At 52.4% G+C, this 13,557-nt stretch overlaps 4 protein-coding genes across 4 annotated transcripts; 3 read left to right on the plus strand and 1 right to left on the minus strand.

Annotated features, from left to right (window-relative positions):
• Positions 1-391: 391 nt before the first annotated feature.
• Positions 392-1,252, minus strand: ALTATR162_LOCUS5590 (uncharacterized protein; the record flags this gene model as incomplete). The annotated part of the gene is made up of 1 exon (XM_043313209.1): positions 392-1,252. The coding sequence occupies one exon, from the start codon at positions 1,250-1,252 to the stop codon at positions 392-394; it is 861 nt and encodes a 286-aa protein (XP_043169144.1).
• A 154-nt stretch (positions 1,253-1,406) lies between these two features.
• ALTATR162_LOCUS5591 (uncharacterized protein) lies at positions 1,407-3,421 on the plus strand (the record flags this gene model as incomplete). The annotated part of the gene is made up of 2 exons (XM_043313210.1): positions 1,407-1,592; positions 1,655-3,421. The coding sequence occupies 2 exons, from the start codon at positions 1,407-1,409 to the stop codon at positions 3,419-3,421; spliced, it is 1,953 nt and encodes a 650-aa protein (XP_043169145.1).
• A 609-nt stretch (positions 3,422-4,030) lies between these two features.
• ALTATR162_LOCUS5592 (uncharacterized protein) lies at positions 4,031-8,497 on the plus strand (the record flags this gene model as incomplete). The annotated part of the gene is made up of 2 exons (XM_043313211.1): positions 4,031-4,825; positions 4,883-8,497. 2 exons carry the CDS (start codon positions 4,031-4,033, stop codon positions 8,495-8,497), a joined length of 4,410 nt encoding a protein of 1,469 aa, XP_043169146.1.
• Positions 8,498-9,222: 725 nt separating this feature from the next.
• On the plus strand, positions 9,223-10,410 carry ALTATR162_LOCUS5593 (uncharacterized protein; the record flags this gene model as incomplete). The annotated part of the gene is made up of 1 exon (XM_043313212.1): positions 9,223-10,410. The coding sequence occupies one exon, from the start codon at positions 9,223-9,225 to the stop codon at positions 10,408-10,410; it is 1,188 nt and encodes a 395-aa protein (XP_043169147.1).
• Positions 10,411-13,557: the final 3,147 nt, after the last annotated feature.

Below are 13,557 nucleotides of genomic sequence, written 5' to 3' on the forward strand. Positions count from 1 at the left end.
TGGACATTTGGAAGTCTTCTGTGGTCAGAAGAATTTTGCAGAGTTGGGTTGTTGATTGTTCCGTGAGCTGTATTTGAGGCTGTGTTCTAGTCGTTGGGTGAGTAAGAAATACGAAAGTGGTGCAATTTATAGAGGCATGGGAGCTTGCGTGTAATGGTGACTGGAAACCGATATTGATGTAAAGTAGGATGAAAGGTCAATCGTGATGGCTCTGTCATAGTCACTGTGAATAACCTAATGGGCTGTGTGTTCTTGACGGCCAAGTGAATGCTATCGAGGACCATCTGCTATAGGTTCGGCATGTCATTGGACCGGGAACGTGAATGTGAATGGCATCCAGGGTTACAGAGGTGATGTAGCAGTCTCACAGCGAGTATGCATTGTGTTTCTTCTACTTCTTGCCTTTCTTCTTCGTGTCGCCCTCTTTCCCCTCCTTTGTAAAGCCACCCAGTACTAATGCCTCTCTTGCTGTAGTGTTGATGATGCGAAAGCGGTCAGGACCCAAGTGTATACCGCCATACCATCTTGTGACGACGACCATGACGTTCCAAACATCCATCAACTGCATCAAATGCAACATGCGAGATCCAGCGGCAGTCTCGCCATCATCGTCGCAGTCTTGATAACTCGTGTCGTTCGGGCCTTTGATCCGCCAGGCGGTCATGTTGTGAGTTGCACGAGCAGCCTTCTTGTCTGTCGCTAGGAGATGCTCAACATACTGTCTGGCTTGGGCAGGCGATGATACTGGTGCTACGCGAGCCAAAAAGACTGATTTCTTCTCGGTAAGGGCTGGTGCTACGATCCACGGTGGTTCCGGTCCAAGATCGATGGCCGGGTCATGTGGCATACGAGAAACATCCTCATCCTCCACGTGCTGGTCATCATGTTGGTCGTGTAATTGGATATCTCCCTGCTCTTCCGCTTGCTCCAGAGCTTCTCTTGCTTCTTCAAGCAAATCGTAGATGCACGCCTCGCCCGGTTGATAAACCTTTGCCAGAACGTCTCTCACTACGTCGACAGCCCGGCTACCCATACCCTTGGGAACATCCTGTCCCACGCTCTGGGTGCCTAGCACCGACGGTGGCGCATCCGGATAGTCTGCAGGAAACTTTATACGGAGAGTTATCGATGGGAGCGACGGTAGTCGCAAACTGTATAACCTTGCGTCTTCATCTAGGGCTGACAAGGTTCCCTCGTCAAAGATGGCGTTAAGTGAGGTGACTTCGTCTTGAATTGCATCGTTTGTGGACATGGTTGTTCTTTCCTTGGCCGAATGGCGGGGGGAACTAAGCGGAAGGCGCGCTAGCTTAGCGTCATTGGCACTCGAAAACATCAACACCTCGCGACACTCTCGTTGACCTCTTCCCCGCAACAAACCTCTTTGTCGCAACCTCACGTCGCGAAACATGGCGACAAATGATGATGTCAAACGCGCGACGTCTGTGCTAACGATTGCACAAATCAAGTTCAAGCAGGCAACGAAGAGGACAGATACCGAAGATCGTCTACCTCCCATTTCAGTCGAAGTTAGCTCGCAGCTCTTCAGCAACATAGATGCTGTTCTTAAGCAGAACACGCGTGTGAACATCCAGGTATCTAACTATAAAGCCATTGATCGCATGTCCCCGGGAGCAGACTAATTCGCCGTTCGTAGAAATGCACAGAGTGGATCGTGAAGCACGTAGCTCCCTCCAAGGCTCGGATCGTCATCCTCGGCGACTATCTCATCGCTGTCTCCAAGTCCATTGTTGTAGACCAGAGTAGTCCAGGACTAGCACAGAAAGCACCACGCAACCGGATGGATCTTTTGTTGATTATCAACGATGTCCTGCATACTGACAAGTTCCATCGTCGCAACACGATGAAGCAGATTATTTTCGGCGACGAGTGTGGAGGCTTTGTTGTTGACTTGGTCGATCAAGCAGGCGCATGTATCACTGAGAAAGGATCGCAACTAGAGCTGAAGCTGAGAGCCATTATCAACTACTGGACCATTAATAGGCTCCTCAGTGCAGAGAGTCTGAAGGCCTGTCGAGACAAGGCAGATGAAGCCCTGCTCATTGCCCAGGGTGGCATGCCTGTTCGCAAGCGCAACTACCTTCTACCAGAGTTTCACGGCGACCGAACTGCCCCATGGCACGATCTTCCCGCATCATACATGCTCGAGCAGATGATCAAGCACCCGAGACGGCCGATCAACCCCTCCAAGATCCAGATCCAAAAGTTCGACAAGAAGGCCGTCAGCCCTCACGTTCGCAACCTGCTCGACAACTTCTTCGAAAAGATCGACCTGAAATACCAGCCAACGGGCGATAATCCGACGGGCGAGACAAGCAAGTACAGGCTGTCATTAGACCCTATGGGGCAGTTGGTCAAGCAGAATAAGGAGACTGGTGAGATAGCAACAGTGGCAAATGGTTACGGCTGGTCCCCGAAGTTTTGTCAAGACATGCAGAAGTTTGGCGTTCCAGAAAACATCAAGATTGCGCGAGAAGACGCTGAGCGTATGGAGGACATGGAGGACCCACCAGTCTTATCCGTGACGCGTCGCGATGACCGACACAGCAGACCTACTACTTCTTCGTCAGACTCGGAGTACAGGCGGGAGCGCAAGGGATACAACCGCAGTCGAAGTCGCAGTTACTCTCGTCATAGCTCCGGGTCGTATGACAATGGTCATTCGCCTCCACGTCGAAGGTTCCGCGATGGAACTCAAGGTCGCCGCAGGATCTCACCCTCGCCACCATCTAAGAACACGCGTCGAGAACTCGAGGACAGAGGACTCGTTGAGCCTGGACGACAACTAAGGGCATACGGCAGAGATGGGTCTCAACCTGCATCGCAGTGGAATGGTCCGAACAGGAATAGCCAGGGCAGTCCAGGTAACCATGAACATCATGCGCCGCCCATGCCGCCACAGAACTATGGTCAGTCGTTCTCTCAGTCGCCGCAACCACCTTTCAACGCACCACCGTTTGCACCGCAGCATATGCCAGGTCAATTTCAAGGCCAGTCCCCGAAGCCAATGCCGCCATTCGGAGTTCCACCGCCTCCCCCACCGCAGTTCCAGGGACTCGAAGGTAGCTTCGTTCCTCCTCCTCCACCCTCCAATTTCAACGGTGTGTGGGCCCCTCCTCCCCCGCCGCCCAACTACAACGGTGTATGGCCGCCTCCTCTTCCTCCGCATATGAGCATGCCGCCAAACGGTCCGCAGCAAGGCAACCAGCATGGCAACCAGTACGGCAATCAAGGTGGTAACCAGTACGGCAACCAAGGAGGCAATAACTTCGGTTCCGGTACCTATGGTCAGAACCGAGGCGGATTCCAAGGTGGACGTGGTTATGGAGGTGGACAGCGTGGTGGGTACAATGGCGGCAACAGAGGCGGTTGGAGGGGAAACGGACGGGGAGGGCGATACTGAGATCAGGTGGAGAGGCCTGTAAACATTGCGTGCATGCATACATGTGGTTGGGCGCATGTTGCTGTGCGGAAGGCTGTAGGATACTTGACATCTGCTGGCAGATCTTTTGCGAAAGCATGTAAAGTCCCACAAAGGACTTGAAACTCGGTCTATCGACGGCTTGTTCGTAGCTTGCCCAATATGATCTTTGTGTACTCTGTCCTACCTCTTGGTCTCCATGTGTCGTGACACCGACAACTTGCGCATCTACATGCACTGGGCCTGGTACTTTGAGGACAAAGAGAATCCGGAGGCTATTTCACATCTTGGTATCAACCGATAATACAGCATGCCTTGAATCCTCGAGCTCCGAATTTGTACTACAATCTATTCTCGGGATTGCTGCAGGGCTGCACACCCAATTATCAGTTTTCCTGAATGTGAAAGTTTGGGACGCGTCGCGACGCGTTCACTGCTGGCCGGGGTCGTCATTCGGTTCGCGGATAGTCCCGCACCCATCATCACCCACGCTCACCTGCCAACCGTCCAGGCGTGTTAGTATCCCCACGTTCTCTTTCCCACAATGGAGTCAGCCTACTTGGACACAATCTCGATTGGACGTTGCGCGTAATGGTGCATTCCAAGAGGAAGCGCAATTCCACAAGAACCAACCCGAACAAACGATCACGATACACCGACTCGAGCGCAGGCGAACCCAGCAACGAGAGCGATACCCTGTGGGCGGCAGAGTGCATCCTCGACGAGCTCGTCATCCGTGGCGTACGAAAGTACTACATTCAATGGAAAGGCATTGATCCAGACACTGGGAAGGCGTGGGAACCAACCTGGGAGCCAGAAGAGAACGCGAACGACTTGCTCGTCGCTCATTGGGAGCAAGAGAAAGCGCGAGACTTGGAACAAGTACGCCAAATACCACGAGGAAGCAACAGAGGACAGTCTACGCAACGGCAAGACGATCAAGAATCGAGGCGCATTCGCAATTCCCGCGTCGTTGACAGTAGCCCAGAGCCCACAACCCGTTCCTCTACGCCTTCGATACCCCTCAACAATCGAGTCGGCTCGGAAAGCTTACCCAGCGCCACAGCGTCGGCAGCCCGCCCCTCACCTCGCATTCAGATTGCCCGACGTGGTAGCAGTCTCGAGAGGGACGAATACAAACCCTTCTCCCAGATAGCATCGCCTGGGCCTGGTTCGACTCAATCACATATTGAGGACACCGATCTTGATAACTCACAGCTGTTCGCTGCACGTCCACGACCCCATTCCTCAGGCATAGTCCCAGATTCGCAAAGTTCCATCGGTGAAGGGAGCTTCATACCCATCACTCAGCATACCGAAGACACCAGTCAGCAAAGCACAGATACAAACGAGTCGCATGTTGAGAAAGAAATTGTTGAAGACTCCGTAAGTTTGCCCTCTATACGCCTAGAAATTGGCCTGTCCACCAACTAGTACTTGCAGGGCCTACTTGAACTGATCGAAGAAGCCGCACAACACGCCGTGTCACCTACACGATCGATTCCTGAGACCATCCCCGATACCACTGCAGCAGATTCGCAGAGCCAGCGGCAGAGGCTTGAGGCAGAGTCACGAGGTGCTCCGGAGACACTTAGATTTGTGTATACCCCGTCACAGGTGGACCAGTTGGCGAGTCAAGAGTTTGATGATAACGTGCATATCCAACACAGCAAGGACGCTCGCGGTCTTGTACAAGTCGAACATCGAAGGGAAGACGCCAACGAGCTTGAGGCACGACAGTCAGATTACCTTGTCTCGGAGACTCGCCCAACACAAGCCGCGCGCGAGACCACCTCAAACCAGGAAGATAGCACACAGAGCGAGCATTCTCCTCTGAACCCAGTGTCTGCGGACGTTGCAGGAAACGCTTCGACGGATTTTGTAGACACCGCGGAAATCCCACTCTCACTGAATAAATCGATCACACTAGTTGACAACAGCCAACCTAACCATCCCGAAAGAGGCGACGTAACTAACGATACACAAGTCGCAATCGGCAGCGTTGACGAGGCGCCGCAACATCAGACATCTCAGCAAATCGGCGTTCACGACAGTCAGCCAAGTCTGACTGAACACTCGCTATTGGAAGACAACGATCAGTTCCCCTTCCAGTCCCAGCATCCGTTTCCACGATCCCAGCCTTCAGAAGCAGAACCTCGCATTGCTATTCAGGAGCAGCTTGAACCTACTTGCGCGACACTAGTGGGTCATCCAGAACAAGTGCTCGCTGGGGTTAGTGCGCCAAGCTTGACCTTTCCAGTGCCGTTGCCGGCGCCATCTCACCAATCAATACAAGCGTCATCACAGCTCCATCACCAAGTTCACGACGACGCGTTAGTGGAATCTCTGGGACCTGAATCCGCTTGCAACCAAGATTCCCTGCCATCACACCAACTCCAAACAGCCCTGACTATTTATGCTCAGTTGCTCCACACTTCCGCTAGCCCAGAACGCGAGCAGAACGCGCAAGTGCTACCTCTCGAGGCATATTTAAGCACCCAAGACGACACAGTTGAGAGTATACGGCCTACTGTCGAGAAAGAGTCGGCGCATCGGGCTAGCTCTGAGTCCCGTCACGACTCATCACAGGAGACGCCAGAACCGTCTTCAAGCTCGCTGGATCACGAGACCTCGCCAGTCCCTTACCCACCCAGCTGTTCCCTGAAAGCGCAAGAATCCAGATTTCCATCACGGCCTTGCACGCCTGTGCCGACATCATCAGTATCCATCATGGCGGGTGAAAACACGGGAGACATCGTCAGGCGACAAATGGCAGAGGCGCTAGCTAAGCGCCTGGCAGAGAATCCACCGAATAGAAGACATCTTAACAGGTCGTCGAACACACCTTCGGTAGCAGGCGATGGGACGGCAGCTACTCCTACACCGTTGAGCAGACTACGGACAAACGAGCCGCCAGAAGGCACTCGATCACCTTCTGCCATACCCGATCGCTCGCCTATTGCGCAAACACCAACGTCACTAAGAAACATTGCATATGCACCCATGAATGCACCCTTAGAATCGTCGCCGTTGGACAAGGTCATGCCTTCACCGCCAGAAGCTCGCCCCGGACGTTCTATCGCTGAAGTATCAATGCTGTCTGAACCGATCGCACCAGTACCAACGTCCCCAGCTTCCGACGAAATGGATGTCAGTGATGCAGACGACGAAGATAGCGACAGTCTATTCAACGACGACTTACAGTTAGCCGATCAAGAGTTTATTGTGCCGTTGTTTATACAGGGCCGACAAAGCGACACATACGCCCAATACATCTCGTCTAGGAAGGACTTATTGGAGCGCTTTCTCAAAGATCCCCGCAGTGTGAGCCCGATCGATGAGGTGAAGAATATCTTATCCCAACTCCGGGCTATTGAAACACACATAGACTTAGTCTTCGCTGAAGCAGAGACGGAAGACTTAAATGATGAGGCTTCATTGACGCAAGCTGAACACGCCGCTCGGTTTGGCATGGAAAACTCTACCAAGTTCAGATTCCTGGCCAGGCTCTTCCAGGAATTGCGGAACTCCGAGCCGCGGAAACACGTTGTTTTAGCAATGGAGCGGGATAATGAGACACTCTTCCGGATCATTGAGACGTTCTGCAAGGCAAACTTTATCAACTACGCCATGCCTGGTAAAGATCGAAAAGTAGACTGCAAAGAGGCCCAGGGTAGCTTACTGGTCACCGTCATATCGAGTGATGCATCGCCCGTCATACAAGCTCCAGATCTTATTGTCTGCCTCGATGGCGTGCAAGACGCGACACAAATTCGGAAGAAGAACTGGGCAAATTCTCCCGACCGAGATGTGGTGCCAGTGATCCATTTAGTCATTCCAAGGACCGTCGGCCACCTTGAGCGATATGTAGCATCAAGCCTAGATCCAATAGAGCGCATGCATACTATCCTGGCAAGTCTGGCGCATGTTCGCCCAGACATTGGAAAAGCTATCGACGATCGAACGCCGCGAGACGTTGAATGCGCTTCGGCAGTCGCGAACTGGATCGAAAACATAATGGAAGGTGCTGATTGGCCATTACCATCTATCGGTAGCGTCAAGGACGTTATCGAGTATCAGACGCAGTTGTCGCAACCATCGACAGATACTCCCGTACCTGAGCGTACCAAACGTCCTCTGGATGATGAGGAGCTTGACCCCGCGAAGCGTATGCGCTTCACCCCTCAACCACAAACAACATCTGCTACTGTTGTAGAAAAAGGGCATGAAGTCACGCATATTAGCGACTCCATGCCTGGAACTGCAGCTCCTGAGCCTGATGCGCAAAGACTGCTAGCACCCGTGGACGAAACGTTTCGAGAGGTGCGAGAAGCCCATAGGGCAGAACAGAGACACTTTCGTGAAAGCGAGGTAATGTGGGACAAACAACAAGGGAAGCACGAAGATCTTGCCCGTGATTACCGTGTTCAAAAGGGAAAACTGCAGACTGCAGAGACTAAAGTAGAGACATTGACCAGGAATATCGCTACACTCACCGAACGTCTCACAACACGTACCACAGAAATGCGCGAGCTAGATAAGCAGCTACATGAACAGCGAGCCACACATCTCCTCACACCTGATGCACAAATCGCTGAGATTACTAAGCTTCGCAAAGAGCTTGCTGAAGCACGCGAGGAGAAAGACAAAGCAATGAAGAAAGCTTCGACGGCAGAAGAGACGCTCGAATATATAAGGGGATCCTACCAAGACGCGCAAAACGCTGCTTCTACTAGTGTTGCCCGTGTCAAGGACCTTGAAGAAGAAGTGAAAAAACTTTCATCAGCAGCTTCAGGCGAAGCAACGAAGCGAAAGGGCATGCATCTTAATCAAAACTATGATCGACAGGCGAAGCAAATCGCGAAACTAGAGGCTCAGCTGGGTATTTTCAAGCGTACGTTGCAGAGCAAAGAAGAGGAAATCCTTCGTCTGAAGAGTGTGGGCAGACCGGGCGTCGGCACTAGGGGCACGAGTGCAACACCTCAACCCAAGACCAGAAGTAGAGCTGCTAGTCCCACTTTCATGGGTGGCAGGGTGTCGAACCTGAGGAATAGCTAGGGGAATCGTTGAAATAGGTAAGATCTGGGTTGTGAGGTTCTGCTTTTGTTTGCATTCGATATTATGGGTATGAGCAGTTTGGTGGCGGCGATGTGGGCGACCCAAATATCCAAAGCATCATGATGATGGCGTTGGATGGCCCAGTTTACCAGGATAATGTACTCTCTTGCGAGACACGCATTACGATGAATGTAACCACATTGCACACTAGCCCCTGCTCCAGTACTCCGCGCATGCCCTTCAGCTCATATGCCTTCGCCTTATTATGACAATATTCGGCTAGTGAAAGGCGTCGTCGACAATGTAGATGTTCAACGCCATCTTCACCACGATACAGTCACCGGACCCACGAGAAATCGATGTCATGCGCATCAAATACTGCCCCCTTGAGCGTCTCGTGATGGCTGGCCGTCTTGTAGAGCCTCTCAGTATAGAACGGTCCAGTACTCTTGATACTTACCCATACTCATGCGGTCGCACAACGCGGAATACCCTAGTCAGCGACCCTTTGACAGCACTTACAGCTGGACTACTTTCACCACCTCGTCTTCTGGCGATAGTACTGTCACAACACGTATCGTACTTTTCACTTCCAACGCCGATCGAGAAGCTCATCCGACTACATAAGCTCGCCTGCTCATCTCCAATAAACCCTTACCCAGTACGTGCGATTTATCTTCAACCACAACTCCAAAACACCAATTCTGTCGACGGAATCACAAAACATGGGACCCTTTCGAGGCGGAATCTGGGACTCTAATCCCTTCGGCGGCCGCCGCGGTGGTGGTGGTGGTGGCGGCGGAGGATATCGACAAACCCAATCCCAACGCGGTGGCTACATAGACCAAGACCCATATGACGACTGCGATTCACCATACCTGATGATGAGTGGCATGCATGGCCCTGGTCCCATGATACATCAAGCCACGGGCGGTCCTATGATGGGCGGGAACTCTCGCTCTTACTCTTCTTACCAAGACTCTGATGGCAATATACACGAAGAGGGCTATGGACCCAACGGCCCGTACCGTAACTCCATGCGTGGGGGTCAGGTACCTAATGGAGGTATGGGTATGGGTATGGGCGTAGGTATGTTACCCCAAGGACGACCGCCGCCCGGCAGTCTTCTAGGCGGCCGCTCGACAGGTCGCCCAGGGGCCTTCCAGTCCGTTTTCTGGACAGGTGGCAACCCATTCCGTGTTAACGGCGTCAACGGTCGGGCAGGTGGTGGACAAGACTCTCGTCCAGACAGCGCTTTTAGATTCGAAATGGAACCCGCGCCTATGCGACAAGATGGCGGTCTCACGCAAGAGAGCGCGGACGACATGGCGTGGTTCATGCAAGAACGTACGCAGCCTGTCGGTGATGGTGGGATTGCGCCTCCAAATGCCGAGTGTCCAATTTGTCTGGAGCCACCTAGTGCGTCGCATCTTTGTGTGCAAATCAAGGGTATTGAGGGGTGTAACCATCTTCTTGGGAGGAACTGTTTGAAGGAGATGTTGTTGAATCGGCCAGATGATCAGAAGCGGTGTCCGATTTGTAGGGCGGAGTTTCTGGGCGAAGATGGCATATGGGAAGACTCAGAGGAGTTTCAACAGCTTGGAAATGGCCACAATGCTGGAGGTCGCGCGCCGAATCAAGGCCCTCACCCTGGGTACGGCAGCGGAGCTCCTGCTAGACCTCCTCGTGGCCCTCCCGCCGGTCCGCCTCCGGGCTATGGCGGTCCTCCCCAGATGCCTCCCAGCTATGGAGGTGGCTCTCTGGCAGGCTCTTCAAGCTACGGAGGATCTCCCCGTGCTGCTCCTCTTACTACTCCACATGCCGCTCCTCCAGGTTTTCGCAACGCTATGCGCGGTGGAGCCAGAATTCATGGCATGGACGATGTGGGCATGAGGAGGGACAACGACGAGTAAGGCGGTGGTCCTCCAATGATGGACGACAGGGGGCCTCCGCCGCCACAAAGCAACTTCAACGGCCGCGGCGAACGGATTGGTTACATGAACCCAGACCAACGTCGGTAAATCGGTACGCTGATAGCCAGAGGCGTCATGCCTACCGTTGAATGTCTTGCGTTGTTTTTCTTTGCTTTGTTTTCCTGTCCGCGCAAAGCGAGCACTTGGTAATGCTTGATTACTCAAAATAGGCTCAAGATACCTCAGCTGATATCGTATGGATGTAGCCCCGACTGCGAGAGTTATAGTATCCGGTGAAAAGGCCCAGAACTACAGTGGATAAGCCACATCCAAATCCACAGCTTTCCTGCAAACATTGGTTCGTTCATGTTGGGATATGCACGTCAGCCGCATTTATCACTTAAAGCGATGCGTAGGGCTGTCGAAATAAGCTTCAAAACCTTTCCCAAGCGGTGGTTGTCGCAATATTCGCGCACCCGACCCCGAGTTTTGATTTGATCGGTCTTATCGCAATTCGGTACATCCAACATGTGAAACCAGACTAGACATGATTCCATATCCGTTTTGTTGGTTGGGTGTAATCAGGTACATTTGCATCAGACCCTGACATTGGCCTCATGCAGTATGCAAGGCAAGCCATATTGATCGACCGTGAGATAAACTTACATTATAGCGGTGAGTAGTAAATGCCGCTGTACCTGACGTTCTTCGTGTGCCGCATTTCGTGATGATGCTGTGCTCTGCCGGTGATTGTCGTTGCTTTAGAGTTGACTGGACCGGATCGACAGACTCCACAACGGGAATAATGGGTTGGTGTTGTTTGAGGAAATGCCGCACTGGCACGAGGCTACATTGACATCGACATTGTCAAATGCACGTGGTGACAGTATGAGCCTAGCGTTGGGTTGAGGCAATATCGTGCATATCGAGAGTGGCTGTGTGCTTTGATAACGAAGTGCAGGCTCTTGCACACCCGCCCCCGAGGACGAGGGTAAAGGGCATTGCAAGCTCGGAAAGTGCTTTCCGTGTGCTGACACTTTGCAGGGAGGCCTGCGATACCTAACAATTGAAGGACGGGCTGCCAAGTCTTGGTTCAAAATAAACAGGAAGGTGATGTTGCCGCGGTCACAGTGTCCGCAGCTGGGTGTGCCTGGCTCAAGACAGACGACGGCTTTCAGCCGAGCCATCCGATTTCACAGGCATCGGCCCCGCACTGGTCCCGCTTATGGCGCTGCCCCTCATCGATCGTCAAGGCCTCATGATGCGGCGTCTGCATAGAACACGTTTGGAACAATGCGGTGTTTTTGATATCGTGACGTTAGGGCGGGCCACACCGGTTTCTTGTACGTAAAGTGGGGCTTCTGGACCACCTTGGTATGGTAGTATGGCATCATACACAATGTTGGACGTGCTTGGAGTATCGTAAATGTTAGGGGAGAATCGCAAAAGTCGCTTGAATATCGAATGTTGATGAATGTTGTGGGTCCGGTGTGACGTGGGTCAGAAACTGCATCAAAATGCATGGCAGAGAATTCGAAAGTATTTCTGCTTCCACGGTGGAGATTCTTGGCTGCGGCTTCTTGCGGTTCAGCCCTCAGAAGCGGACGTTTAGTTGCAGATCCTGGTAGTCTAGAAATAGGTCTCCCCGTTTCTTTGCATGGCACCAAAAGACTTTGCAGGAGTCCTGAAAGAGTACCCAGACGTCCGAGACGACTTGCACCAACAACGTGGTGCTTTGGAAAGGGTTGACACCTCACCAACAACATGCAGGTGCAAAGTGAGCTGGCTAGGCCCTTCACGATGAAGGAGATAGTCCAGGTGTGACCGGAAAGGGCTCAGTCGTGGCGTAGCTACTGATATCTAACACGGCGCACGGTCGTTCCACTATAAACAAGGGTTAATTGCGCCGTCGTCATCTTCAGTGCGAATAGCGAATATTGGCTTGTGTCATTTGCTCGTTTTAAACGGCAATGTTACTGGGTCTTCACGGGACGTGGCGACTTGCTCCGCAGCTGGGTTTATGCAGCGATGTTAGCTAACTTAGTCAGGTGGTGGTACCACATGGATGTCGTTGTGTCGAACGTTTTGCGTCACGCAACACTTATCGTGTGTGCCGTTGAACATTAACAGCGCATTTGGAGAATACTGTGAGCATTGCGATATCTTCTATAACAAGGAACCGCATGCATAGGGCTCAAAGCAGGTTGGCGCGCAACCTCTACTACACCGCTCAAACAGGCAAGCACGAATGAAAAACCTGGGGAAGCGCTACGGGAGCGCGGTGGTCCAGGGGTAACAAGAAAAGAAATGGCGCATTCATGGATGGCTAACCGGCTTGTATCACTTTTCTCCACTAGGAAACAATCTGCCCCCAATTACGTTACATTGGTTCGGGTTGATCGAGATGCATGCATCGGTGTCTCTTGTGTGGAACTTATCGTGACGGCGCGATTCGTTCTGTTTCTGATTGTGCGGTGAAGCTTCCGTCAGGCTCACGATCGTGATTAAATGGTCCCTCGATCCCAGCCCTCAGCTACGTATAAAGGGATCATCGGCTGCCCATCTTTCTCTCGAAGCAGCAAAGCATCCACAGCAACTCCTACAACCAATCTTGAGTTCTAATCTAAACTCTTGCAAGACGGGATCGACGCCAGAGAACTACCTTCATACAAACCTCGAACTACCTCTACCGCGACCAATCAGCGCCGCCTACAGCACGACCCACCACAAACCTATCATCTATCATCTATCATCTATCAGAATTCAGACATCATGCCTGCTCTTCCATTCAATTCGTCCGCTTCGTCATCACCTTCATCTTCACCCACTTTGTCGCCTACCATGACGCCTTCAATAGTTCTCCATCCCGCATCGGGTATATTTGATCAACCATACTAAAGCCTCCCATCTAATCTCTCCAGCAGGTGTTTCATCACAAAAGAAAGAGCTCCTTAAGCCAAAGGAAGATCCTGCGCAGGCGTATCGCATTCGTTATGCGCAGTACCTCGCAGCGACCTTTGGCTTCTCGATGCAGGCCGCGCTCGCCGAGGCGGATAGCCAGCTTGCGCCGCGCCGTTCGTCGAGTTCGAGTATGTCGGAAGCTGAGTCGTTACGCGCGATTTGAGGCTGAGTGAGGTTGCTGGGATT

This window comes from Alternaria atra (assembly GCF_907166805.1).
Source record: "Alternaria atra isolate CS162 genome assembly, contig: 25, whole genome shotgun sequence".
Taxonomy (NCBI): Eukaryota; Fungi; Ascomycota; class Dothideomycetes; order Pleosporales; family Pleosporaceae; genus Alternaria; species Alternaria atra.